Here is a 25,217-nt window from a genome sequence, read left to right on the forward strand (position 1 = left end):
CAATATTGTACATACTTCAAAGTTGTTTCACCCCAAGGTGAGGAAACAAGTTTACCCATCCACTTCTTTACATCATTTCACAAATGCTCCCAAGGGCATAGATTCCCCTCATTTCTGGTGTGTTTGCACTCAGGAAAGCTCCTGGGTCCAGAGGAATCCAGCAGGCAGAGTTGTAGGTACCTGCAGTGAGACTTTTTTCTTTTTTAATATTTAATTAATTTATTTATTTGTCAGAGAGAGAGAGAGAGAATGCATGAGAGCACAAGCAGGGGGAGAAGCAGGCTCCCTGCTGAGCAAGGAGCCCGATGTGATGCAGGACTCAATCCCAGGACCCTGGGATCATGACCTGAGCCAAAGGCTCAGGTTAAGCCCTGCTTAACTAACTGAGCCACTCAGGCATCCCAAGAAGATTTTGGACATATGAAACATGCAACTAAATTTATAGCTCACTAGGTTTTTTTTTTTTTTAAAGATTTTATTTATTTATTTGACAGAAATACAGCGAGAGAGGGAACACAAACAGAAGGAGTAGGAGAGGGAGAAGCAGGCTACCCACTGAGCAGGGAGCCCAATGCAGGGCTCGATCGCAGGACCCTGGGATCATGACCTGAGCCTAAGGCAGACACTTAACGACTGAGCCACCCAGGCGCCCCTAGCTCACTAGGTTTTGTGCCTATCCCCACCAAGTGACTTTTATTATTTGGCATCTCACCTAGGTCTGCCTACAGAGAAGAATATGTCTTGTCCAGTTGATGCTGCCTCCAAAACATCTCTTGAATTATCTACCTTTTCCCTCTTGTCCAGGCTGCCAACATCCTTTGCACTATATCAGTATAATCCTAACTGCTCTCACCCTTTCTGTTCTTGCCCCACCCCACCCATCCTTTCTTCCTCACAGTAGCCACAGCATCCAATGAAACAAATACCAAATAATATTATTCCCCCGGCTAAATCTTCAGGGCTTTTTCACTGAATATAGGGTGAACCCACATACAGTTCCTAAATGGTTTACTATCTGATCCTTGCTCAGATCTCACCATTTCCTTTCACTGTCTACTCTTCAGTTCCACTGGACTTCTATCATGCCTGGAAGAATGTGCTTAAGGCCCCCTGTAGGGCTTTTGTGTATTGCTCTTTTTTCAGTGTAGATCATAGATTTGGAATATTCTTTTCCCTAGCCTTCACTTGCCTGTTTCCTTTTGAACTTTCTGGACTTGATTTATTTTCCTTTCCTCACACAGGTCTTTTCTCACACCCCTCCCAACCCCACTCTCACCCTATGCTCCCCCCCAAAAAAACCCCAAAAAACAAAATGAAGTTTCCTAACAATGCCTTCTCCTAGGATTCTGTACTTTTCCTTCTGAGCAAATCTCTGGACCAGACCACTGTAGTATCCCCAGGTTGGTCCTCTGGCACCAACTGCCATTCCCTTAGACCAGGATTCTCAAAGTCTCAAAGAAAGAAGAGCCCTCAGGGACCAGACAGGTTATATAAATGAGTAGGTGGAGACAGTAGCCTGGAGAGCGCATGATAGTCATTCACAATTCTGGCTATTTGTTGCCAGAATTTGCTGGATTTATTGATTTTTTTCAGTAGACAAAGAATCCCAATTTTCATGTGAGATCTACTAATTTCTGTTGGAATTAGAAAATAATTAAAACCTCCTGAGCAGAATAGCCAAAACAATCTTGTAGAAGAGCAAAGTTGGAAGTCTCGTAACTCCTGATTTCAGAAGTTATTATGAAACCAACAGTAATCAAAACGGTGGTAATGGTATAAGGCCAGATGTATAGAGTAATGGAATTGAAGAGAAGCCAGAAATAAGCCCTTGCATATATGGTCAAATGATTTTCTTTATTTGTTTATTTTTTTAATTTTTTTTTAAGATTTTATTTATTTATTTGACAGAGAGACACAGCGAGAGAAGGAACACAAGCAGGGGGAGTGGGAGAGGGAGAAGCAGGCTTCCCACCGAGCAGGGAGCCCAATGCAGGGCTTGATCCCAGGACCCTGGGATCATGACCTGAGCCAAAGGCAGCCACTTAACCGACTGAGCCGCCCAGGCACCCCTGGTCAAATGATTTTCAACAAAGATTTCAAGACCATGCCATAGGGAAAAGACAATGTTTTCAACAGACGGTGTTCGGAAAACTGGATATCCCCATGCAAAAGGATGAAGTTGGACCCTTATCTTACACCATATTAAAAAAATGACCAAATAGATCAAAGATCCAAATATAAGACCTAAAACTATAAAACGGGGGAAAAGCTTCCAATGATTTCTTGGCTATGATACCAAGAGCACAGGCAGCAAAAGTAAAAATAGATCATTGGACAACATCAAAATTAAAAATTTCTGTGCATCAAAGGGCACAATAATGGAATGAAAAGGCAATCTGTGAAATGGGGAAAAATACTTGCAAATATCTGAGAACGGATTAATATCTAGAATATAAAAAGATCTTCTACAGTGCAACAACAACAAAGTAACTTGATTTAAAAGTGGGGGCCCAAAAAGAAAAAAAAAACGGGCAAAGGACTTGAATAGACATTTCTCCAAAGAAGATACAGAAATGGCCAAGAAACATATGAAAAAGTGCTCAACATTACTAATCATTAGAGAAATGCAAATCAAGGCCACAATGAGATATCACTTCACACCCATTAGGATGACTGCTATTAAAAAAAAAAACAAAACCGAAACCAGAAAATAACAAGGTTATCAAGGATGTGGGGAAATCGGAACCCTTGCGTCCAATGTAAAATGGTGCAGCTGCTATGGAAAACAGTAGGTAGGTGGTTCCTCAAATATAAAAAATAGAATTATCATATGACTCACAAATCCCACTTTTGGGTATATATCCAAAAGAATTGAAGGCAGGATCTTGAAGAGGTATTTGTACAATAATGTTCATAGTAGCATTATTCATAATAGCCATAATATGGGAGCAATCCAAACATCCATTGACAGACAAAGCAATTGTAAACAGTGTGGTGTATACATGCAATAGTGTTATTTAGCCTTAAAATGAAAGTTTTGACATATTACAAGTAATGAAACTGGAGGACATTATGCTACATGAAATAAGCCAGTCACAGAAAGGCAACTACTGCATGATTTCACTTGTGTGCAGTATCTAGAGTGGTCAAACGCATGGCAACTGAAAGTAAATTGGTGGTTGTCAAGGGCTGGAGGAAGGGGAAATAGTTGTTTAACACATAGTTTCGGTTTTGCAAGATTAAAACGTTCTGGAGATAGATTCAGTACAATGTGAATATACTTAACACTACTGAGCTGTATACTTAAAAATGGCTTATAAGTTTTGTGTGTATTTTGCCACAGTTAAAATTTTTTTTTTTGAATTTGAAAAAGGAAAAAAAAGCCCCCAAAGCCCAGAGCAGGCCACAAAACACATTTATCATGATGTACAGATTGAAGTCTTTGCCTTCCTAATTTGAATCTCTAACTTGATCATGCATCAGGATAACCTGGTGGGCTTGTTAAAACGGACTGCTGGGCCACACTCCCAAAGTTTCTGAATCAGTAAGCCTGGGGTGAGGCCTGAGAATTTGCATTTCTAACAAGTTCCTAGGTGTCGTGAGGCTACTGATCCAAGGATTACACTTTGAGGGCCACGACATTAGATAATACTACAAACAACTCTTTATTAATTTCTGTGTATCTGTTTGTGATATGTTTTCGTTCTGGGTGGGGTCTGTGAAAGTCGTAAGTGTTATGCCCTTGTGCCATGTGACCTTGCCTCTCTGGCCAGTAATATGCTATAGACAAAGGGCTAGACCTAGTAGGCTGGGCATGGAAACTCTGCCCAATTTTGCACAATATATGGTAAATAATCCAATTAGAATAATCCAATCCAATTTTGAATGCAAGACACACTAAGGCAGGTCAGGTAGAAGCAGAGGCTAAGGGAAGCTTAATTCTGAGGGAACTGGTCAGGTGACCAGAGCCACCTAATTTTACCTCCAGTAGCGTGAATCACATTGCACCACCATGAAGGCTGTGTGGCTAAGATGCTTCCTGTGCTCCCCTACTTCCTGGTGTGACCCTAATATAAACCTGCATCTTCACTGCTAAAAAGAGGAAGTCTCTTTTCTGTGTTTCCTGGAAGATTCTTCTACCCTATTTTAATAGCTCTGGTATCTTTGTCATACCGTTAACTCTGCTTTTCTATGGAAGGAAATACATTCCATCCTGAGCAAGAAATGTGACTCCTTAAAGCTGTTTTTATTTAGTTTGAGAAAAATTATAAACTATGCCTTCACCCACAAGATAGGAATTGTTCCATCTGCCAAAATGCCTTCGAATACTTACAATACATGACTCTTAGGGAACATCCTGGAATCGCTATAAAAATCGGTAAACCCATCTCATCCCAGCAGCCTGCTGCTTCTCTCCTGCCTGTCAGCCAGTTCATTTAGTAAAAATAGCATTAAAACAATCTTATCAGGTTTCCCCACCGCAAGCCCCTCCAGCTCTTTCTCCCCAGACGAAAGAGAAAGTCGATTGCAGTTTTGAAAAAGGGCAGGAAAACGATGCCACAGCAGATACTTTCTACAGCGGAAAAGATGGCCTTAAAGGTAGTGAGCTTCTACTAACGGAGTGTCAAGGCACTGCACAGTTGCCTAGAAACGGCCACAGAGAGGACAGCTGCCTGAAGTCTCTCCGGACTCAGACTGAGAGGTGGTGACAGGGAAGAGACACTCGGATGGAGAGAAGCTCTGCTAATCCTCCGCAGAATCATTGCCAGAAACCGCAGTAGGACCTCGACTCCGGAGGGACCAAGTCAGGGCGGACGCTTCCCGATCCGGGTATTGGGAGAGACCCTTTCAGCCAATCTTTGGACGGGCACTGGTGACGCCACTGGTTGCTCTCTGGATGGCCTCGTGACGTCATCACACAGCACCGGAAGTGGTGCTGCTCGGAGGAGTGACTTGCGCTTGCCTGTCTCCGCGGTCTCGAGGTAAGGCAGTTGTTGGCCTACCTCTTCTGCTGGCCGGGTGGGAAACCGTGGTTGTGGGCCCTGGACCGGGGTCATTACTGCCCTTGAATGATGTTCCTTGAATAATGCTTTTATGGCTTCTTTCCCGTCAGGCTTTGCTCCGTCCTCGGGCTCTAGGCGTCTCACTTTGCGGAAGCTCCCTTGGGCCGTTTTTCGGTCGCCGCCCCACCTCACGTTCGTTCACCTCCCCTCTCCCCCCCACAGCTTGGTCACAACACAAGCAGAAAAAAAGGTTAGAGAGAGAGGGTATTGTCCAGCCCAGGAGGCGGCTCAGCTTGTCAGGAAGGGCATTGTTTCCTCTAGAAGCGTTTCCTGAAAGGAACTGGAGGGGCCTTCACATCGTCCTCAACAAGCCTAATAGGAGGGCCAGAAGAAGCAAGCTTTTTCTCATGCAGGCAGTGATAGTGGTTCAAAAAAGCAGGGATATAATTTCCATTTGGAATTAGTGTGGCCCAGGTTTAGAGCCTTTAGGGAATCTAACATATTAGGAATTGTTAAAATACTTGAGACAAGACTACATGTAGGGAGACAATACAGACTTGTGCCCTTCCACCTAAGTTGCACAGTCAGTGATGGGGGATGATCTTTTTACATGTCCTTAGCTCTTGCTTTTATCTTGTCTTCACTGTTAACCAGTAATAATAGTGTTGAATGCTTACTTTTTGCCAGACACTGAGCTTTGCATACTTCCTCATTCAGTCCTTGTGACAACCATGTGTTGTAGAGCAATTCTTAATGTTGTTTTACAGCTAAAGAATTAAAGGCTAAGGTTAAATGATTGGCGTCAAATCACACAGTGGGTAGGTAGGTTACCGAGCCATGATTTGAACTCAAGCAGTTGAACTTAAAGAGGCCCGGATGTTATCCACTGTGTTACATTGATTTTTTTTCTTTTTTTCTTTTTTTTTTTAAAGATTTTATTCATTTATTTGAGAGAGAGAGAATGAGAGATAGCATGAGAGGGAAGAGGTTCAGAGGGAGAAGCAGAGTCCCTGCTGAGCAGGGAGCCCGATGCAGGACTTGATCCTGGGACTCCAGGATCATGACCTGAGCCGAAGGCAGTCACTTAACCAACTGAGCCACCCAGGCGCCCTACATTGATTTTTTTCAACTGTTCATTAAGCTCCCAAACACCTCACTTCTACCTACTATTTTATGGAGTGAATTGAGGTCATCAGATGTGCTTTCCCTCAAATTTTTGCCCCTGCTTTCCCTTCTTAAAAAAATGTTAGACTTAAACCCATTTTTACCTTTCCTTCACTCTGCTCTGATAAAGCAAATCCCTGTGTCTTTGCTTCTTACGTTTTATATTTTCATCTGTGAAACCTTGTTTTCATTTGTCTTTTCTGCCCCTATGTCCTAGTTTTGTATAAACATGTCAGATTTCTCAGATTCATGGTCACCTGCCCCCTAACCTACCAAGCTAGAAAGAAAGTCTTAGTGATCCATCCTTCCTTTAGCTGTCATCCAGTAACTCTATTCCCCTTCTTATTCAAACTATTTTAAAGAGTATTCTAAATTCTATCTCCATTTTCTCACCTTTCACTCCTTTCTTCAGTCTCCCTTTGAGAACTATCGTTCCCCTGAAATTTTAACCTTAAAGTTACAGTAATTTTTTTTTAAAGATTTTATTTATTTATTTGAGAGAGAGAATGAGATAGAGAGAGAACATGAGAGGGGAAAGGGTCAGAGGGAGAAGCAGACTTCCCGCTGAGCAGGGAGCCCGATGTGGGACTCGATCCCGGGACTCCAGGATCATGACCTGAGCCGAAGGCAGTCGCTTAACCAACTGAGCCACCCAGGCGCCCCTGAAATTTTAATCTTAAAGTTACAGTAATTATCAAACCAGATAGACATTTTTTAGTCACCTTTGCTGCTTTTGAAACTCACTCCCCTACTGCTTTGCTTTCCAGAATAATACATTCAGCTGATTTATTTAACATTTATTATGATACAGAGACTAGGAAGACAAAGTGCCTCCCTGTAAGGAGCTTACATCCTAGCTGTTTCTCCATGTGTCTCTCTCACTAGCCATTTCTTCTGTGGGTAGTCTTTTTTCTTCCTCCCCTAAAATGTTGGGTATTTGTAAGTTGTGACTTTGGCTCACTCTTCTTTTTGTTCTGTATACACTGCCTGAGTGAGCACATCAACTAGCTTGGTTTTAACTCCCTTCTACATGCTCCCAAATCAAAGTTGTCAGACCCTTTTGTCTGACTTTCACCCTCACCTCTGACCACCCTGCTAGACAGCTCTGCCTGCAAGTCCCACAGTTCAAATTCACAAGCCTGAAACTGAACTCTATCTTCCCTGAACTTGGTCTCATCACATAGATCACTAAGTCCTGATGATTTTACCCCCTAAATATTTCTCAAATCTGTGTTCTTCATCCCTACCTTTGAACTACTTTAGGCACTGTCATCTTTCATCTGAAATATGATGGCCTTCTGACTGATTTCCCTGCCTCCAGTCCTGTTCCCCATGTATCTTCTCACATGAGGTGATATAAGTTAACACCTGCCCTCCTCCCCCAAATGATCTTTGACACAAATCTGTGTTAAAGTCCTGCTTAATAATCTTTAATACCTGTCTTCATTCATCTGATCTTTTTTCTCATTCACTTAGCAAATTTTTATTGTTTATTAAATTGTAAAATCCAGTGGAATGTCTGAAGTTTGAGCTTCTCAGCCAGTCACCCAGGGCTCTGCTTATTCTGGACGTGCCTGTGTCTCTAGCCTCTTTTCTGCCTCATATTTTAGGTTGTAGCAACACTGCACTGCTTCTTCATGTGCAGTCTGTTATTTCTTTGTGCATTGCCCTTGCTATTCCCTTTGACTTGAATTTTCTCCGTTTCCTTTATCCACTTCCTTCTCCTCACCTAATTAGGATGACCCTTTCACCTAGTTAATCTGGCTTATATATAGGACTCATTTATAGGACTCATTTCCTATAGGAAATCTTCCTTGACATCTTCTTTTTCCATGTCTGGGTTGGGTACTCTAGCCTTGTGCTCCCATGATACTCTGCACAGACCAATCACTATACTTACTACATTTGCTATAAATGTTTTTGTGTTTCTCTCCCCCACAAAACAGCCTTTTGAAGGCAGGAATGATCTATTATACCTGCATTATATGAGTGAGATGTATTATTTCTTTATTCTCAGTACTAGAATAGCACAAGGCACACTGTAGGCATGTAATAATTTTTTAAGAAGGTTTATTTATTTTAGAGTGCACGAGTGGGAGGGATAGAGAGAGAGGGAGAGAGAATCTCAAGCAGATTCCATGCTGAGCATGGAGCCTGACGTGGGGCTTGATCTCATGACCCTGAGATCGCGACTTGAGCCAAAACCACGAATCGGACGCTTAACTGACTGCACCACCCAGGTGCCCCGGCACATAGTAATTTTAATTGAATGATCAAATGAGTGAAGACAAAAGGTATATGGTGTAGTGATTAAGAACCCGTTCTTTAGAATTGATTCAAATCCTATCTCTGGCACACACATTGGTTATGCCAAACTAAAAATAGGTTACCTATTTTTTCTTAAGCCTTAAATTTTCTCTTCCTTAGAATAAGAGTTGCTGGGAAAATTAAATGAGATGATAAAAGTAAGACATTTAACAGGGGCGCCTGGATGGCTCAGTTGGTTAAGCGACTGCCTTTGGCTCAGGTCATGATCCTGGAGTCCCGGGATCGAGTCCCACATCGGGCTCCCTGCTCAGCGGGGGGTCTGCTTCTCCCTCTGACCCTCTCCCCTCTCGTGCTCTCTATCTCTCATTCTCTCTCTCTCAAATAAATAAATAAAATCTTTAAAAAAAAAAAGACATTTAACAAATGCCTAGCAGATAGTATGCACTAGATAAAGGTATGCCGAACACCAGAGGATATTCAGAAGTATAAGGCCGCGCCTAGCCCAGGGCCATAATCTTCTAGAGACCTGAGTTTTCTGTATGGATGGGTAGTGATGCAGGCTGTTTATAAGGAGATTATAATCTCATTTGGAGAGTAGAATTACATCCACATTTAATTTTCAGAGAACTGTGAAGATAAATTGACCACACCCTATGGCAAGATGTAGAGAAGACAAGATAGTCCCCTGAAGGCCTCCCTGGAGGAGGTGGGACTTGGAAATTGAGAAGGATTTGGGATTCTAGGAAGGAGGAAAGGGTATAATCCAATGCCAGGAGATCATATTAAGAATGACTTACTTGGGAGATGAGACTCAGTACATCATACCTGAGAGATGTATTTGTGTGTAAGAATAAATGTATGTGAGTCTGGGGCAAGGGAAGGGTGGGCTAGTTCTATGAAAGGAAGTAGGAGGTGACATAAGTAACCTTTGTGGGGGTAGAGTATGAGGGTCTTAACCTCAAGCCTGAAGAATTTGGTACTTACCAGGTTGGGCAAATTTCTGGGGCTGGGTTGGATATCATGGTAGCCATCAGTCACATGTAGCTATTTAAATGTATGTTTAAAAAAATCTAAGAACTTTAGTTCCTTTGTTGCACTAGCTACATTTCGGATGCTTGATTGTCACATGGTGGCTTCATTATTAGACAATGCAGGTTAATGATACTTCCATCATTGCAAAAAATTCTACTGGACAGCACTGTTCCACGTTATCAGATTGCTGGGCTTGTGTGGCCTATCAGATCACTTTGGTTCCTTAAGATATAACCAGAATATTTTCCTGACCAATCCCTACAACTCTGGAATGAAAAGTAGGGAGTTAGAAAATAGAGAATTAGGATTTAATATGCATAGATGTGAGGATGGGATTGCCTAAAGAGAGGAGCAAAGGACCACTTAAGAAGAGGAACTGGAGCAGGGGAAAGAGGAGGAAGGGATGAGAATCTGGACAGGATTATCATCTGGTGATTCACTTGCAATATATATTGCGTTCTTGTATGCCAAGTATTAAGTGTTGGAGATATATTGGTAAGCAAAAAAATGGGCTTGATTTCTTGATTAGAACTTGCAGTTTATGGAGTTTTATTGGATGGACCAATTTAAAGATTCAGGAGCACCTATCGTTATGTACTCCCCATATTCTAAAATGCTTCATTCCTAGAAATTGGAACTGGAGGCTAAAATGGGCCAAAATGTTGCTTAACGTTAGTTGCCTAAGCATTGTGCAGTCACTGCTTTAGCTTCTCAAGAAGTAGTAAATAGGAACATCATGACTTGAGAACTTTGGTGGGAATGAGTGTGTGTGTACAGGGCAGGAGGGGTAGTTCCTATTATCCTGCAACAGCCAGCCATGCTCTCAGCGGCCCATCAGATTCCTTCCTGTCCCTGTGCTCTCTCAGATTTCTTTTATTACTGTGAGTAGTCAGTCACCATGACTTATTTCCCCAAGGCCTGATGAAGACATACTTCACTTCTCAGTCATTACCTGCTCATTCATCAGTTTCCAGCAAGTGCAAACAGATGCCCCTCTGAACACATAGCATTTAAAAGTGGACTTGCCTGTAGCATCATCATCATTTGAGGATCCAGTTTCAGGATTTTAGGTTTGCCGCTGACTCTTCATGCTCTTGCATCCATTCCTTCACAAAGACCTGCTGAACTTTTGGACCTCACTCTGGTCATTATGTTGACAGCCTCCTGACTAATCTCTGACTCTAGACTTCTCCGCTCCAGTCTGCCTATACACAGCTGTTGTTTCACTTTGCTATGCAGCTCAATAACTTGGCAGTTGTCTCTGGTTGATTGTGAAGTCTAAACTTTTCAGCCTAGTGTTCAGGACTTCTGCACTTTTTTGGTGATTCTCTGGGGCAGCTCCTCTGGGTCAACTAATAAGGTCTGCTTTCTACCCCTTACCTGTGGCTTATTGCTGAAATCTGTGTTGTCACTTGTGCCTTTTTTTTTTTTAAGTTTTATTTATTTAAGAATCTCCACACCCAATGTGGGGATTGAACTCAATGACCCAGAGATCAAGAGTTGCGTGCTCTTCGGACTGAGCCAGCCAGGTGTCCCTGTCACTTGTGCTTTTAAAAATGGAATGTCCTAGGGCACCTGGGTGGCTCAGTTGGTTTGAGCCTCGAATCACGCTCCCTGCTCAGCGGGGAGCCTGCTTCTCCCTCTCCCTCTGCCTGCCTCTCTGCCTATCTCTGTCAAATAAATAAATAAAATCTTTAAAAAAAATGGAATGTCCCCTCCCGCTTATTTTCTTCCTTATCAGTCCTCTCAGCCTTTTCATTTGAGTGCTTTCCAAAGCCTTTCCTGACTGATTGAATTTCTGTGACTTTGTACCTCTTCAGCACTCATTTGCTCACTCTCCTTTGCATTATCCTTTCTTTGCAGATGGTAATGAAACTCTGATTTTTAAAAATCTTCTTCCTTTTCTGTTCCCTTTGGACACAAAGCTGTGCAGAGGGCCTGATGAGTGCTGCCTTGCCTGCAGGGCACATTTCTCAAAGAGGGTATTAGAGGCTTGAACAGTCAGTTTCTGGAGGCATCCCAAAGATCCTAGTCCTGTCTCTGCCCATAATTTCCTGCTCTCCCTCTCTGGGTGATCTCATGCTCTCTTTGCCTCACCTTCTCTGACATGTTGATGCCTCTCAAATATATACATTCGGCCCATTCCTCTCCCTGAGCTTTCTACCCATATATCCTACCTTGACCTGTGGATCTTAATCTCACTGTGTTTCAATCAGAAATCATCCCTTCATCTGCCATTTAACTTCAAATTATGTCTCCTTGTTTATTTCTCATGGTGGTTAATGGCTATTTCCAAATTAGAAGTCTTGATTTATGTCTCCCTTTACTCCTTTGTCATTCCCCAAATACAGTCAGTATTAAGTCTACCTTCACAATTTTTCTGGATCTTCTTCCTCTCCATTCCCTTTGCCCTGCCTTTGTTCAGGCCTCATCTCTCTCCCAAATTTATTTATTTTTTTTCTCCCAGATTTCTTGTCTCTTTCCCTTCTACTGATACCCTATGTGGCCATGAAGGTTGTCCGTCGTCCCTCCCTCCCTCCCTCCCTCCCTTCCTTCCTTTCTTCCTTTTTTAGGATTTATTTATTAATTTTAGAGAAAGTGCGTGTGCATGTGCAGAGGGAGCGGTGATTGGGATGGGTGGGTGGGGAGGGGCAGAGAGAGAATCTTAAGCAGATGCCCCACTGAGCCCAGAGCCCAATGCAGGGCTCCATCTTACAGCCCTGAGATCATGACCTGAGCTGAAATCAAGAGTCGATGCTTAATCGATTGAGCCACCCAGGCGCCCCTAAAGGTTGTTTTCAAAAGAAAACCAGTCCCTTCACTATTGTGCAGTTTGTGTATTGCACAGAGGGGCCACATTCACACTTAAACATTGTAGGTTTGTATATTTATTATGACAGTCTTCTGTTAGATGGTAATAAAATGCATTGTTCTAATATTGATATGTTATGATGATTAAGGAGGGAAACCGAATATACATAAAGACACCTGTGGACTGAAGAACATCCTCTATTCTTATGTCCTGATTCTCTGCCATGCAAACTCCTTCTCATGCTTTAAAACTTAGCATAAATATCCCTTCCTCATTAAGCTGTTTTTGATATTACTTACAAGAGTCAGTTATTCCTTTCCCTGGGCTAATGCCATATTTGGTTAATCCCTTTTTATGGTGCTTATCACATTATATTGTAATAATTGACATATGAGTCTGCCCCACCTATACTCCAGGCCCCTCAAGGATAGGGACAAGGTTTAATTATTCTTTTATCCTCAGTGTGTAGGCTAATGGTCAGCACATAGAGTATATCAATAAACATAATATTTGATTGCTTAGCCTGATTTAGGCACAGAGGTAAATATATACATTATCTTACTTAATTCTCACAACAGCCTCATGAGTCCTGTCATCATCATGTTTTACAGGTGAGAAAATTGAGACCTAGGTGAAGTCACTGGTAGATGGCATATGTGGTGGTGTGGGGTGTGGCCCTGGAGGACTTGTGCTAATTTTTCCAGTGATTCTTTCCTGTTTTTTTCTCTCAGAGTAATGATGCGGGTGTGCTGGTTGGTGAGACAGGATAACCGGCACCAGCGAATCAAACTTCCACATTTGGAAGCAGTCATGGTTGGGCGTGGCCCAGAGACCAAGATCGTTGACAAGAAATGTTCTCGACAGCAAGGTACTTGGTCATAGCAATGTGCAGATTACTGTGTTTTGTTCCTCAGGATAATGATAACCGAAGATGCACATTTCCTGGATGCTATTGGTAGAAACTTTTTGTCTGCCATCTTTTAGCTAACACCAGGGACCCATTCACCCCTGATTCTATCCTCTGGAAGTGGTTAAGATTTAGTGTTGAGAATAGGTATGTTCCATCCTGTTACTATGGGGTGGTGGACCTGAATCTTGTACCCTGCTTTGCGCAGGGAGATTCCTCACTGGGCAGTGAAACAGTTAATTCTGGGACCTCCAGCCTGAAACCATGTCTGAGAAGTGATGGGATAGTTCCATCCTTTACATAATGCCTCACACAGAGGGGGTTATCTTTATAAGACTATGGCATCTAGCTCTTGAAATGCCTTTCCTGGGATTTAATGAAATGAACGTCCTTAGGAAAAAGCCTTACCATGTACCTCATTTTTTAACATATAAACTCTGGACATGCTCACTGCTACCAGACCCCCACATGTGTGTTCCCCATAGAGTTTCTCAGTGCTTGGAGTCTGCAGTACTGTTTATTTTTTCCACATGAGTTAATCTAAATGGGGGAAAAAAAAAACCATACTTGAGCTGGCTAGGTCTGAGATACAGAAGCAGATATTGCTTTTCACTCTGTCCCCTTTTCACAGCAGCAACTGTAGGGACTTGTATGTCAGCCTGTCTTCTGCCTGTTCCTTCTTGGAGAGCAGCTGTGGTGTCTGTGCACCCTGTCTCCCCCCAGAAACTTTGTTCACTTCTCTGAACACAAGTGTTTAATGTTATTTCTTCCCACATATGCTCAGACTGTTCTGTTCCTTCAATCCTCTTTCTAGAATAATCACTCTGCCTACTAAGGCCAGCTGAACTTCTCTTTTCCAGAAGTATATCTTTTGCCTTTTTCTATTGAAAGCATCTCATAGTTTTATTAAATAGTGGAAGCCTGATATAATCATGAACCAAGAGTCTGTGAGAGAATGGGGTCCCTTCCCTGACTGCAGAGTCTGGGATCCTGAGTGGGCCACGGGCTCTGGAATAACAAGATTTGTGGGGATTCTGTGAAGCTGCTTCGTAGGGATATTAGCAGGAGCTAAGGGAGTATGTGTGCTGGTGGACATTTTATGGAAGGATTTGGAGCCCAGCCACCTCCATAACAGGCAATTTTGCTTATAGGCCTTTGAGGAAACCACAGTCAAATTGCCTCCTGGAGTGAGGCTTCATTGTCCTATAAGGAGAATAGGAGCAAGTGCTTGGTTCTTTCTGGCATTTAGGTTTAACTTTTTAAAATCTCTTTCAGTACAGTTGAAAGCAGAGTGTAACAAAGGATATGTCAAGGTGAAGCAGGTATGTGTGTTTGTAATTTGGATTTCCATTTTATACTTGATGATTTTCTTATGTTGATTTTAGAGTGTTTGTGCCAACCAATAAAAGCTTCTATGTCGTGTGGAAGTGAGCATTAAGCATGCTGCCTGGCATGCAGTAAGTGGTTAACATAGCAGTGGCTATGCTGCTAATGGTATTATTGCTATCATTGTAATTATTTTTTTATTATTTATAGGTAGGGGTCAATCCCACCAGCATTGACTCGGTCATAATTGGGAAGGACCAAGAGGTGAAGCTGCAGCCTGGCCAAATTCTCCACATGGTGAATGAACTTTATCCATATATTGTAGAGTTTGAGGAAGAGGCAGAGAGCCCTGGCCTAGAAACACACAGGAAGAGAAAGAGGTCAGGCAGCAGTGATTCTATAGAAGGGGATGCTGCCCAGGAAGCTGAGTCCTGTAGAGGACTGGAACCTGGGAGTGACCCTGGCCAATCCTCTGTGCCCTCAAAGAAAGGGAAAGATGCATCTACCAAAAAGGTGAGGGCGGTGTGCTTGATAGATGATGTGGAGATTAAATGAGATACAATGACTGCTTGATTGTTTTGTACACTGTAAAGCCCAGATACGCATAAGGGGTTATTAACCATGACAAGGCTTATTAACCATGATGAAAGAGTCACTTGTTTGTGTCACCAGTCACTGGGGTGAATGTCCCTTCATGTACTTTTCTCTTGAATTCCTGAGGTAAGCCACTTGAAGGTAGGGAGATAATGATGGTGTGCTTAGCATGGAACTGCTAAAATGGGTCAGTCATATGTTTATCTGTAGAAGGTTAGCATTGGAACACTGTTCATAGATCATGTGATTCGCATCCTGATGTCGAAGTGGAAATGTAGTTAGGCTGTAGATGGAGTGGGAGAGGGTGAAGAAGATGTAGTTGACACTCTGGCATCTCCAGCCTTTGTCTAGACACATAGCTCTGAATCCTGTATAGGAAGAAAATGGAGCCGGTTTAGGTTATAAAGGCAAATGATTGAGTAAAGGGGGTATAGCTTAATTCTTTTTTTTTAAATTTTTTTATTGTTACGTTAATCACCATACATTTTATCATTAGTTTTTGATGTAGTGTTCCATGATTCATTGTTTGTGCATAACACCCAGTGCTTCACGCAGAATGTGCCCTCTTTAATACCCATCACCAGGCTAACCCATCCCCCCACCCCCCTCCCCTCTAGAACCCTCAGTTTGTTTTTCAGAGTCCATCATCTCTAATGGTTCATCTTCCCCTCTGACTTACTCCCCTTCATTCTTCCCCTCCTGCTAACTTCTTCTTTTTTTTTTTCTTAACATATATTGCATTATTTGTTTCAGAAGTACAGATCTGTGATTCAACAGTCTTGCACAATTCACAGCGCTCACCATAGCACATACCCTCCCCAATGTCTATCACCCAGCCACCCCATCCCTCCCACCCCCCACCACTCCAGCAACACTCAGTTTGTTTCCTGAGATTAAGAATTCCTCATATCAGTGAGGTCATATGACACATGTCTTTCTCTGATTGACTTATTTCACTCAGCATAACACCCTCCAGTTCCATCCACGTCGTTGCAAATGGCAAGATCTCATTCCTTTTGATGGCTGCATAATATTCCATTGTGTATATATACCACCTCTTCTTTATCCATTCATCTGTCGATGGACATCTTGGCTCTTTCCACAGTTTGGCTATTGTGGACATTGCTGCTGTAAACATTGGGGTGCAAGTACCCCTTCGGATCCCTACATTTGTATCTTTGGGGTAAATACCCAGTAGTGCAATTGCTGGATCGTATGGTATGGGGGTATAGCTTAATTCTTAAAAACTAATCTCATTGCTAAGTTTGGTTGGGCTTTGCTGACGTACGATATTAACTAATGCCAAATACAACTATTGACATTTGCAATTTTTGTGGCTCCTTTTTGTTTCAGGAATCATTGGGCCACTGGAGTCAAGGCTTGAAAATTTCTATGCAGGATCCCAAAATGCAGGTCAGAATAACATTTTGGCATTGAAATACACTTCATGTTTTAAGTGACTACTCCAAAGAGGTCATAACTACAAGTGAGAGCAAAGGAGATCAGCCCTTCTGACTGAGGTTCGTTTTATTGGGCTATTTTGTGAGAACCAAGTGGCTTTTCCTATTATCAGTAAGTTAGCAACTGGAATTCGTTGAAAAGAAGCTCAGTTCTTAAAATGAATATCCCCTCTTCTTTGTTCCTCCTAAACTTCTGGGTGCTATTAAGGGAAGTTGTGTTAACCTTAGTGGGGTTTCTTTCAAGGGAGTGTCAGGTAATATATTGTGACTGTAGTTATTGGGCTGCCTGGGATTAATAGTCAGGTGTCATCCTGGGAGGAGTCTTTGAGTTCTTCTTAAATTACATCCTGGATGACAGAGGGCCAAATCTGATAGGGCTTCTTGGAACACATGATTGTGACACATGGTGTGCTGGGTTAGAGTGGAGAAGAGTGCATTTGAATTAATGCTTGAGGGGATGTTACATCAGAACCTTAGGAACTATTTTGTACTGTGCATTTTCTGTGTATTCTTTGTAGTGTGGTGATTGAAGACACACACTCTGGAGTCGACTAGACCTGGTTTACAATCTTAGACTTCCCACTTTGTTAACTATGTGACAGTGCAAGACATATTCCAAGTCTCAGTTCTCATCTGACAAAATTGGGATACTGAAACCTTTTACTTAAGATTGTGTTGGGAGTTAAGTGAGTTAGTGAATATGACGGCACCTGGCGCCCAGAAGGTGTGTGGTAGATGTCTGTTTCCTTCTCTTATGCCCCTCTGCTAGGTTTACAAAGATGAGCAGGTGGTGGTGATTAAGGATAAATATCCCAAGGCTCGTCACCACTGGCTGGTCTTACCATGGGCTTCCATTTCCAGTCTGAAGGCTGTGACCAGGGAACACCTTGAGCTCCTTAAACACATGCACACTGTGGGGGAAAAGATGATCACAGATTTCGCTGGGTCCAGCAAACTCCGCTTCCGTTTGGGTTACCATGCCATTCCCAGCATGAGGTAAGTGTTGTGTGTAGTGAGTGCCAGTGCATTCTGGTTCTGTCTAGGTGGACAGATGGATTCAGCCTAGGTGTGCTGATAGTTCCGAGGCCCAGGGGACTAGGGTGGGATGTTTCCAAGGAAGGTGGGCTGAAACTTCCACCCTTCTGCTTGACTTGCCTTGATTTTTCTTTTTCTTTTTTGTGCCTGTGACTTTTATTAGATTTTTCAGAAGCATCTATAAACTCCTAAACAATTAAGGACCATTGCTTTGAAGGAGACAAACATCACTGACTTTTATTGTGACAACTCAGTAGATCTAAGATTTAAAATAAAATGAGAGAAAAATATAGAGCCTGTTTGCCTTTGGCTCACACCCAGAAGTATTCAGAAAGGAATAACAATCTTTTTAAAGAATGCAAGCAAGGCAGATCACCATAGTTCTTTAGAGCTGAGCAACGAGATAAGCAGACTAATTGGATTTTGGAGTTTTTATCTTGTATTTGTTTGTTTTCTTGGTGATAAAATATACCTAACAAGATTTACCATTTTGGGCGCCTGGGTGGCTCAGTTGGTTAAGCGACTGCCTTCAGCTCAGGTCATGATCCTGGAATCCCAGGATCGAGTCCCGCATCGGGCTCCCTGCTCAGCAGGGAGTCTGCTTCTCCCTCTGACCCAACCCCATCTCATGCTCTCTCTCTCTTTCATTCTCTCTCTCAAATAAATAAAATCTTAAAAAAAAAATTTACCATTTTAACGATTCTAAGTATTACAGTTCATTGGCGTTAAGTACATTTACATTGTTGTGCAGCCATCACCATCATTTGCTTCTAGATCCTTTTTCATCTTCCCAAACTACATCCCGTTCCCCTCTACAGTCCTGGCAATTATCATTCTACTTTCTGTTTCTATAAATTTGACTACTCTAGGTGCTTCATGTAAGTGGAATCATACAGTATCTGTCTTTTTTGACTGCTTATTTCACTTAGGATCATGTCTTCAAGGTCCGTCTCTGCTGTAGCATGTGTCAGAATTTCTTTTGGTTATTTTTTTTTACCTGCCCAACATTCTTCACATTTTATTCAGTGAATTATGACTTATATGATGGGCCACTTTAACCAAATGAAATTTTTGTGCCACATTTTTTTCCCCATCAGTATGTATATTTTTTAAATTGAGGCATCACTGGGGTGCCTGGGTGGCTCAGTCATTAGCCTCTGCCTTTGGCTCAGGTCATGATCCCAGGGTCCTGGGATCGAGCCCCGCATCAGGCTCCCTGCTTAGAGGGAAGCCTGCTGCCCCCCTCTCCCACTCCCTGTGTGTTCCCTCTCTTGCTGTGTCTCTCTCTGTCAAAAAAATAAAATCTTAAAAAATAAATTGAGGCATAACTTACATACAACAAAATGCACAAGATTTATAGTTTGGTCAGTTTTGACAAACATTTATGCTATGTAACTATCACTCTGATTAAAATACAGAACATTTCTGTCATATCCCAGAAAGTTTCCCTGCGCTGCTTTTCGTTTAATCTTCCCTTCAACCCTCAAGTGTTGTTCTGATTTCTTTCTGCATAGGTTAGTTTTGCCTGTTCTAGAGCTTCATATAAGTGGAATCATATAATGTGTACTTTTCTTCTGTTGGACCTTTTTTAGCATTATGATTTTGAGATTCGTGTATGTTGTTGTGTATATCATGCACATACTTCATTTTTTTGCCCTTTGGTAAATTCCTGGAAGTGAAGTTGCTAGGTCATAGGGTTGATGTATGTTGGGCCTCATTTAAAAAAAAATGCAGTTGATCCTTGAACAACGTAGGTTTGAATTGTGCTGGTCCACCTATATGCAGACGTTTTTTGATATAGTAAAATACTGTAAATGTATTTTCATTGTGACTCTCAATGTTTTCTCTGCTTTTATTGTAAGATTTCAGTATATAGCATACAAAATATGTGTTAATGGACTTTATGTTATTGATGAGGCTTCTGATCAACAGTAGGATATTAGTAGTTTTGGGGGGAGTCAAAAATTACACTTTTGGGTTTTTGATAGTGTGGGGGGGTCAGTTCAAGGATCAACTGTATATATTTTTTTGTTAAAATCTTATTAAAAAATTTAGGGCAAAAGTCACCCATAATCATAATCCTATTTCTCCAGTGCTGCACAGCCCATGACTAACAGAGCCCTTTGACTACAGAGTGCTTTTCACATAGTAATCATGGTGTCCATACCTTTTTTATGTAATACATGCTATTGTTCTAAGAATGTTAAAAAGAGCTGTGGCAAGTGTGGGTGGGAAGCAAAATGAGCAGTAATTTGCCACTCACATACCCTTTTATGATTACTATTTATAATTTTGAATAAACACTATGGAAAGGAAAGGGTAACACATTTTTTTCCTTGTAAAAGTAATATATTTTCCGTTTAGAAAATATAAAAAAAGTGTGAAGCAGACCAAAGATCTTCCATAATATCACCACTAATTAAACTCTAGACTTTATTTGAATTTCACCTTTCTTTATTTTTTATTTTTTTATTTTTATGTTTTTCTGCTCCAGGATCTAATCCAGGATCCTGCATTGGATTTATTTGTTGTCTCTCCTTAGTTTCCCCTAACCTGTGACACTTCCTTCTCCTTTCCTAGTTTTTATGACCTTGACACTTTTGATGATTACTGGTTGTTGTTTTTTTTTTTTTAAGATTTTATTTACTTATTGGTCAGAGAGAGCATGAGCAGGGGAGCAGCAGGCAGAGGGAGAGGGAGAAGCAGACTCCCTGCTGAGCAAGGAGCCTGATGTGGGACTCGATCCCAGGACCCTGGGATCATGACCCGAGCCAAAGGCAGACACCTAACTGACCGAGCCACCCAGGCGTCCCGATTACTGGTTGGTTTTATAGGATGTCTCTCATTTTGGATTTATCTGATATTTTTTCATGATTAGATTGAGGTTATGCTTCCCCCTGCCCCCCCAATACCACAGAGGTGATGTTGCATCCTTCTCAGTACATTCATATCAAGGAGTACGTGATGTCGAGATGGCTTATTGCTCATATTAACCTTGATCACTTTTTTAGGGTGATGTCTGCCAGGTTCCTCTCCTCAGAGTTACTATTTTTCCCTTTGTAATTGATGAATGTCTTGAATAGTTAGGGACTATGCTAGTAACCTGTTTCTCCCCAAACTTTTGCCCAGTGATTTTAGCATTTATTGGACGGTCTTGCCTGCAAGAGTTATTACTGTGGTGTTTACCTAATGGTGATTTTTTTATTAATTAGAATTCTTCTGTATGGAAGAGTTGTCCCTTCTCCCCCATTATGTATGTATTTAGTTATTTGTCAGTGTGGACTCATGGATATTTTATTCTATAGGTTTTAATTTAGTCTATCATTGTTCATTTTCTTGCTCAAATTGTTCTAGCTTTAGTCCTTGGAAGCTCCTTTAGGTTGGGTCCCGAATCATTTGATAGGGCCCCAACATTTTTTGAGCACTTCTTTATTTTCTGGAATAAGATGTTCCAGGCTCATCCTGTATTTTTCCTGTTCTTGCCCTGGAATGAACTTTTTATTTTATTTAGTTCATTTTATTGGAGAAAGAAAGATATTTATAAACTAAGACTTGGATACTAGGTTTCTATATTGAGAGAAGTGGTTGATTCCAGGGTGTCTTTACTCCTAGGTCCTTTTGGCAGATAGGGCCAGGAAATACATGCGTGAATCCTAATCCATACAGATACACACACCTCCGTATTTCTTTCTTTATTTGTGTATGTGTACGGAAAAACACAAGTTTATACTGATATCTCTGGCGCCAGTTCAATTCTGCAAGGTTCATTCTTGTCTCCCCCTTTCCTTTATTGTAATTTCTTTCTCCAAAGGTGAAAAATCTGGCTCTCATTAGCTATAATAAATTCACTTTCCTGTTTGGTCTTAGTATACACATAAAACAGTTATAGAATTGCCAGCTAACCCATAACCCTGTGAGAAAGACATTTACTCACAGTATTTCTATACAGTTCTTTCCATCTTTACAGTATCCAAACTACTATTTTCCGAAGTTCATTTCACTGGTTATTTTCTTCCTGAGCCCCTTCAGTGTGGTTCCCTTATTCATTTGTAATACTATTAAGTTTATTTGATACTGCCTATATTCCATTTTGGATTCCTGCATGTATTGGTTGGTTTTGATTATTTATTGGGAGGATAGGAAATATTAATGATTTTAAGAGTCATATTTATACAAAAAAGGTTTAACAAGTCCAAAAGAGAACTCTTGGTTTTCTGCCCCAAACTTGCTTTTCCTTTAAGCTTCCCCATCTCTCTAAGTGGCACCTCCCCCAAACCACATCTAATCCATTAGGAAGTCCTGTTGGTTCTATTGCAAAATATATTCCAAACACTACAGCTCTAATCTTCGGGGTGATTATTTCTGCAGTAGTTTCCTAACTCATCTCTGTATCCATTGTTACCCTCTTTATAGTTCTTTCTCTGCAGGGCAGCCAGAGTGATCTTTTAAAAGTGCAAATCAGAGACAATGTAAGCAGAATACACTGCAGACCTCTTGTCAGCCTGTAAGACTCTTTATTTTCTGACTCCTACCTAGTCTCTCTTCCTCAGCTCGAACCATTCCAGCCGTATCTGTCACCTTTCTGTTCCTCAGTTGCACCAAGTTCTTTCTTAGGGTCTTTGCACTTGGCATTGCCACTCCCCAAAACATTCTTTCTCCAGATCTTTGCTTGCCTGACTGCTTTCTCAGCTCAAATCACTGCCTGGGAGTGGCCTTCCTCGAACACTCTAGCTAAAGAGGTAACTTCTAGCCCCTGAGCACTCTGTGTCCCATTTCCCTGGTTTGTGTTTTTCCTTAGCAGTTTTTTTTTTTAAAGATTTTATTTATTTATTTGACAGAGAGAGAGAGAGAGTACAAGTAGGCAGAGGGAGAGGGAGAAGCAAGCTCTCCACTGAACAGGGAGCCCAATGTGGGGCTCAATCCCAGGACCCTGGGATCATGACCTGAGCTGAAGGCAGCCGCTCAACTGACTGAGCCACCCAGGCGCCCTCCTTAGCAACGCTAAAGATTTGAATTTTCCCTGTTTGTTTTCTTTTTAAAATTTGTCTTTCCTTACTAGAATATAATTTCTATAATGGCAGAGGCCTTTCTCATTTTGTTCACTGCTAAATTCCCAGTGCTAGAATAATGGCTGGCTCTAGTAGGTACTTAGCATTAAATGTTCTTAAGTGAATGAGTGAATGAATTATTAAATGGAAACACTAGCAATATTTTATATACCCATACTTTTACTGTTTGTCATTTTGATTAAGCCATGGTTTTTAATGGATTTAATGGTCAATTTCCTTCTCTCTCAATTAGCCATGTACACCTCCATGTGATCAGCCAGGATTTTGATTCTCCTTGCCTTAAAAACAAAAAACACTGGAATTCTTTCAATACAGAATACTTCCTGGAATCACAAGGTAAACAGTGTTCTTTAGTTTTCACATTTGTTTCATTTTCTCAGCTATTTTTTTTTTCCTATTCTTATATTTGATTTTCTTGTTTCCTTAGATAATTACCTGGCCTCAAAAGCCCATGTACCACTTTGTGTCCCTATAAAGAGAGACCCATTAAAAGAAACTGGATTATTTGGATTGCCACTTTGCTTTGAACCACCTTCTTGCGGGGGACCTAGAAAACTGTTATGTCAGAGTCAGAAAGGTGTTTTATTGTAACGACAGGGGACTTAAAGGTTGTCCTGAGAATTATTGGAATTCATGAATGTGAAAGCTCTGAACAGTTGTCTTTTCTGCCATCAGCTGGATAGGAGCTTGGGGGCAGCCTCATGTCACAAGTGGTTAATTAACAGGAGAGGGCTGCGTGTATGTGGAAGGGAGCATTTCCCAGTGTGTATACTGTGGAACTTCAGTATGCTGGGACATTAATGATGGCAGCTACCACTGACCGAGGGCTAACCAGCAGTAAAGCACTGTGGTGACATGTAACATGGTTTGCTTACAGTGTGTTCCAAAGGAATGTAATTATTTCAAAAACAGGTTGCTCAGATTTAGAATCTGATCAAGCCCATTTTCCCCACAGTGGGTTTAACCTCAAGTTTACTAACTTTAGGATACCTGGCATATTTTTATTTGGAGTCAGATTTGCTTTTCTGAGGGGTATCTTGGTTTTTCAGAGTAGCTGAGCTCTGAACTTTTTTCTTTGCTTGCAGCTGTGATAGAGATGGTGCAGGACGCTGGCAGAGTGAGTGTCCGAGATGGGATGCCTGAGCTCTTGAGGCTGCCCCTGCGTTGTCACGAGTGCCAGCAGTCACTGCCTTCCATTCCCCAGCTGAAAGAGCATCTCAGGAGGCACTGGCCAGAGTGATTCCACGGAGCCTGAACCTTTGCAGCAGGTGTGGCTGATTGTGTAGAGCAAATTCCTGGCACCTGTCCTGGATTGCCTGTGAACTTTTATTTCTTGAATTAAAACATGCAGTTTGTTTGTTTGTTTGTTTTTTTAAACAAAGCTTCTTCTGTTCCTGAGTGGCTACAATATGGGGTGACTTGAAGTAGTTTAGGAATTAGGAATTTGGGTTTGTCATGGATGTGTTCTCTGGTGATGGTGGCTGGGATAGGATCCCCCGGCTCCAGGATCCATGTCAGGTCTGACTGATGGGGGGCAAAGCCATGTTCAAACTGACCTAATGCAAGGTATGGAAGAGGGTGGGCTATATATTTCTGTCCATACATTTAATCCTTTCTCCCCAGAGGCCTGTGGTACTCTTCATCAGAGCAGCTAGAGAGGTCTCATATTTATCCTGAAGGCCCTAATTGGTCTTGTTCTCTGATCTTAATCTATTCTGTAATATTCTTTCTCCTTCCTTTCTTCATGGAGAAACTTAGTTGCTTCTGTCCCTTTCATTCCTTTCTATCCAAAACCACCCATGCTTCCTTCTCAGGAAATATGTCTCACCAGTTCTTATTCATTTTAAGCAAACAGGCTAGACGAGGGGGTGGAGAGATGGGGTTTTCTAATATTAGGGGTTCCTGGCTGGTGAGGAAATACTTGGCCAAATGTTCATCATGGTTTGGTTGTCAAGTCTTCTTGCTGGTCTGCTTGAATCTTTCATCTGAAAATAAAGTTTATTTGTTTGGGGCAGCTATTTTAGGTAGTTGAAAACTGTTGGGAGTTCAGGTAGTAGTCACAGATTTAGTTCTGATGCATGCAGAGGTCGCTGTTGACTGAAGAGTTGCACAGAACCCCATAGCTTCATTTTTCACTCAGAACAAATTTGGATGGTACTGTTGGAGCAAGTTGATTTTTGGATAATGTCAGAACTGAAGGTAAAGGGAAATCTAAAATGTTTTTGATTACATTGGTGATCTATTTGAGGATTTGACTCTTTTTGCTCTTGAGTTAAAAAAAAAAAAAGAATACCCTTAATAATAATTTCTCTCTGGAGAAAACCTCAGTCCATAGAGACCACATTTGACCTCAGTCTTCCACAAACAGGATGCTACAGTGGTTTCTTGGTGAGCATGGGTATAGTCATAATTAGCAGGAATTAATGGTAATAGCAGCTAACACTCAACTCCTGTGTGTCTGGGCATTATGCTAAACACTTTGTTCTAATTATCTCATTTACTTCTCACTGTATGTAATTCTGTGGGGTAGGTACCATTGTTATGACC

At 41.6% G+C, this 25,217-nt stretch overlaps 1 protein-coding gene across 6 annotated transcripts in view; it reads left to right on the forward strand.

Annotated features, from left to right (window-relative positions):
- Positions 1-24,027, forward strand: part of APTX (aprataxin) — a 43,966-nt gene extending 19,939 nt beyond the window's left edge. The window contains exons 1-8 of one of the 6 annotated variants that reach the window (XM_027615615.2): positions 4,747-4,982; positions 13,011-13,147; positions 14,462-14,508; positions 14,723-15,025; positions 16,460-16,519; positions 17,336-17,562; positions 22,903-23,006; positions 23,756-24,027. In XM_027615615.2, the coding sequence (XP_027471416.1) occupies positions 13,015-13,147; positions 14,462-14,508; positions 14,723-15,025; positions 16,460-16,519; positions 17,336-17,562; positions 22,903-23,006; positions 23,756-23,910 (1,029 nt within the window). In that variant the 5' untranslated portion in view covers positions 4,747-4,982; positions 13,011-13,014 and the 3' untranslated portion in view covers positions 23,911-24,027. Of the gene's footprint in view, positions 1-4,746; positions 4,983-13,010; positions 13,148-14,461; positions 14,509-14,722; positions 15,026-16,459; positions 16,520-17,335; positions 17,563-22,902; positions 23,007-23,755 lie in introns of those variants that run through there. The other 5 variants (XM_027615617.2, XM_027615614.2, XM_027615616.2 and 2 more) reach the window with 5 other exon arrangements.
- Positions 24,028-25,217: the final 1,190 nt, after the last annotated feature.

Source organism: Zalophus californianus, chromosome 13, assembly GCF_009762305.2.
Source record: "Zalophus californianus isolate mZalCal1 chromosome 13, mZalCal1.pri.v2, whole genome shotgun sequence".
Taxonomy (NCBI): Eukaryota; Metazoa; Chordata; class Mammalia; order Carnivora; family Otariidae; genus Zalophus; species Zalophus californianus.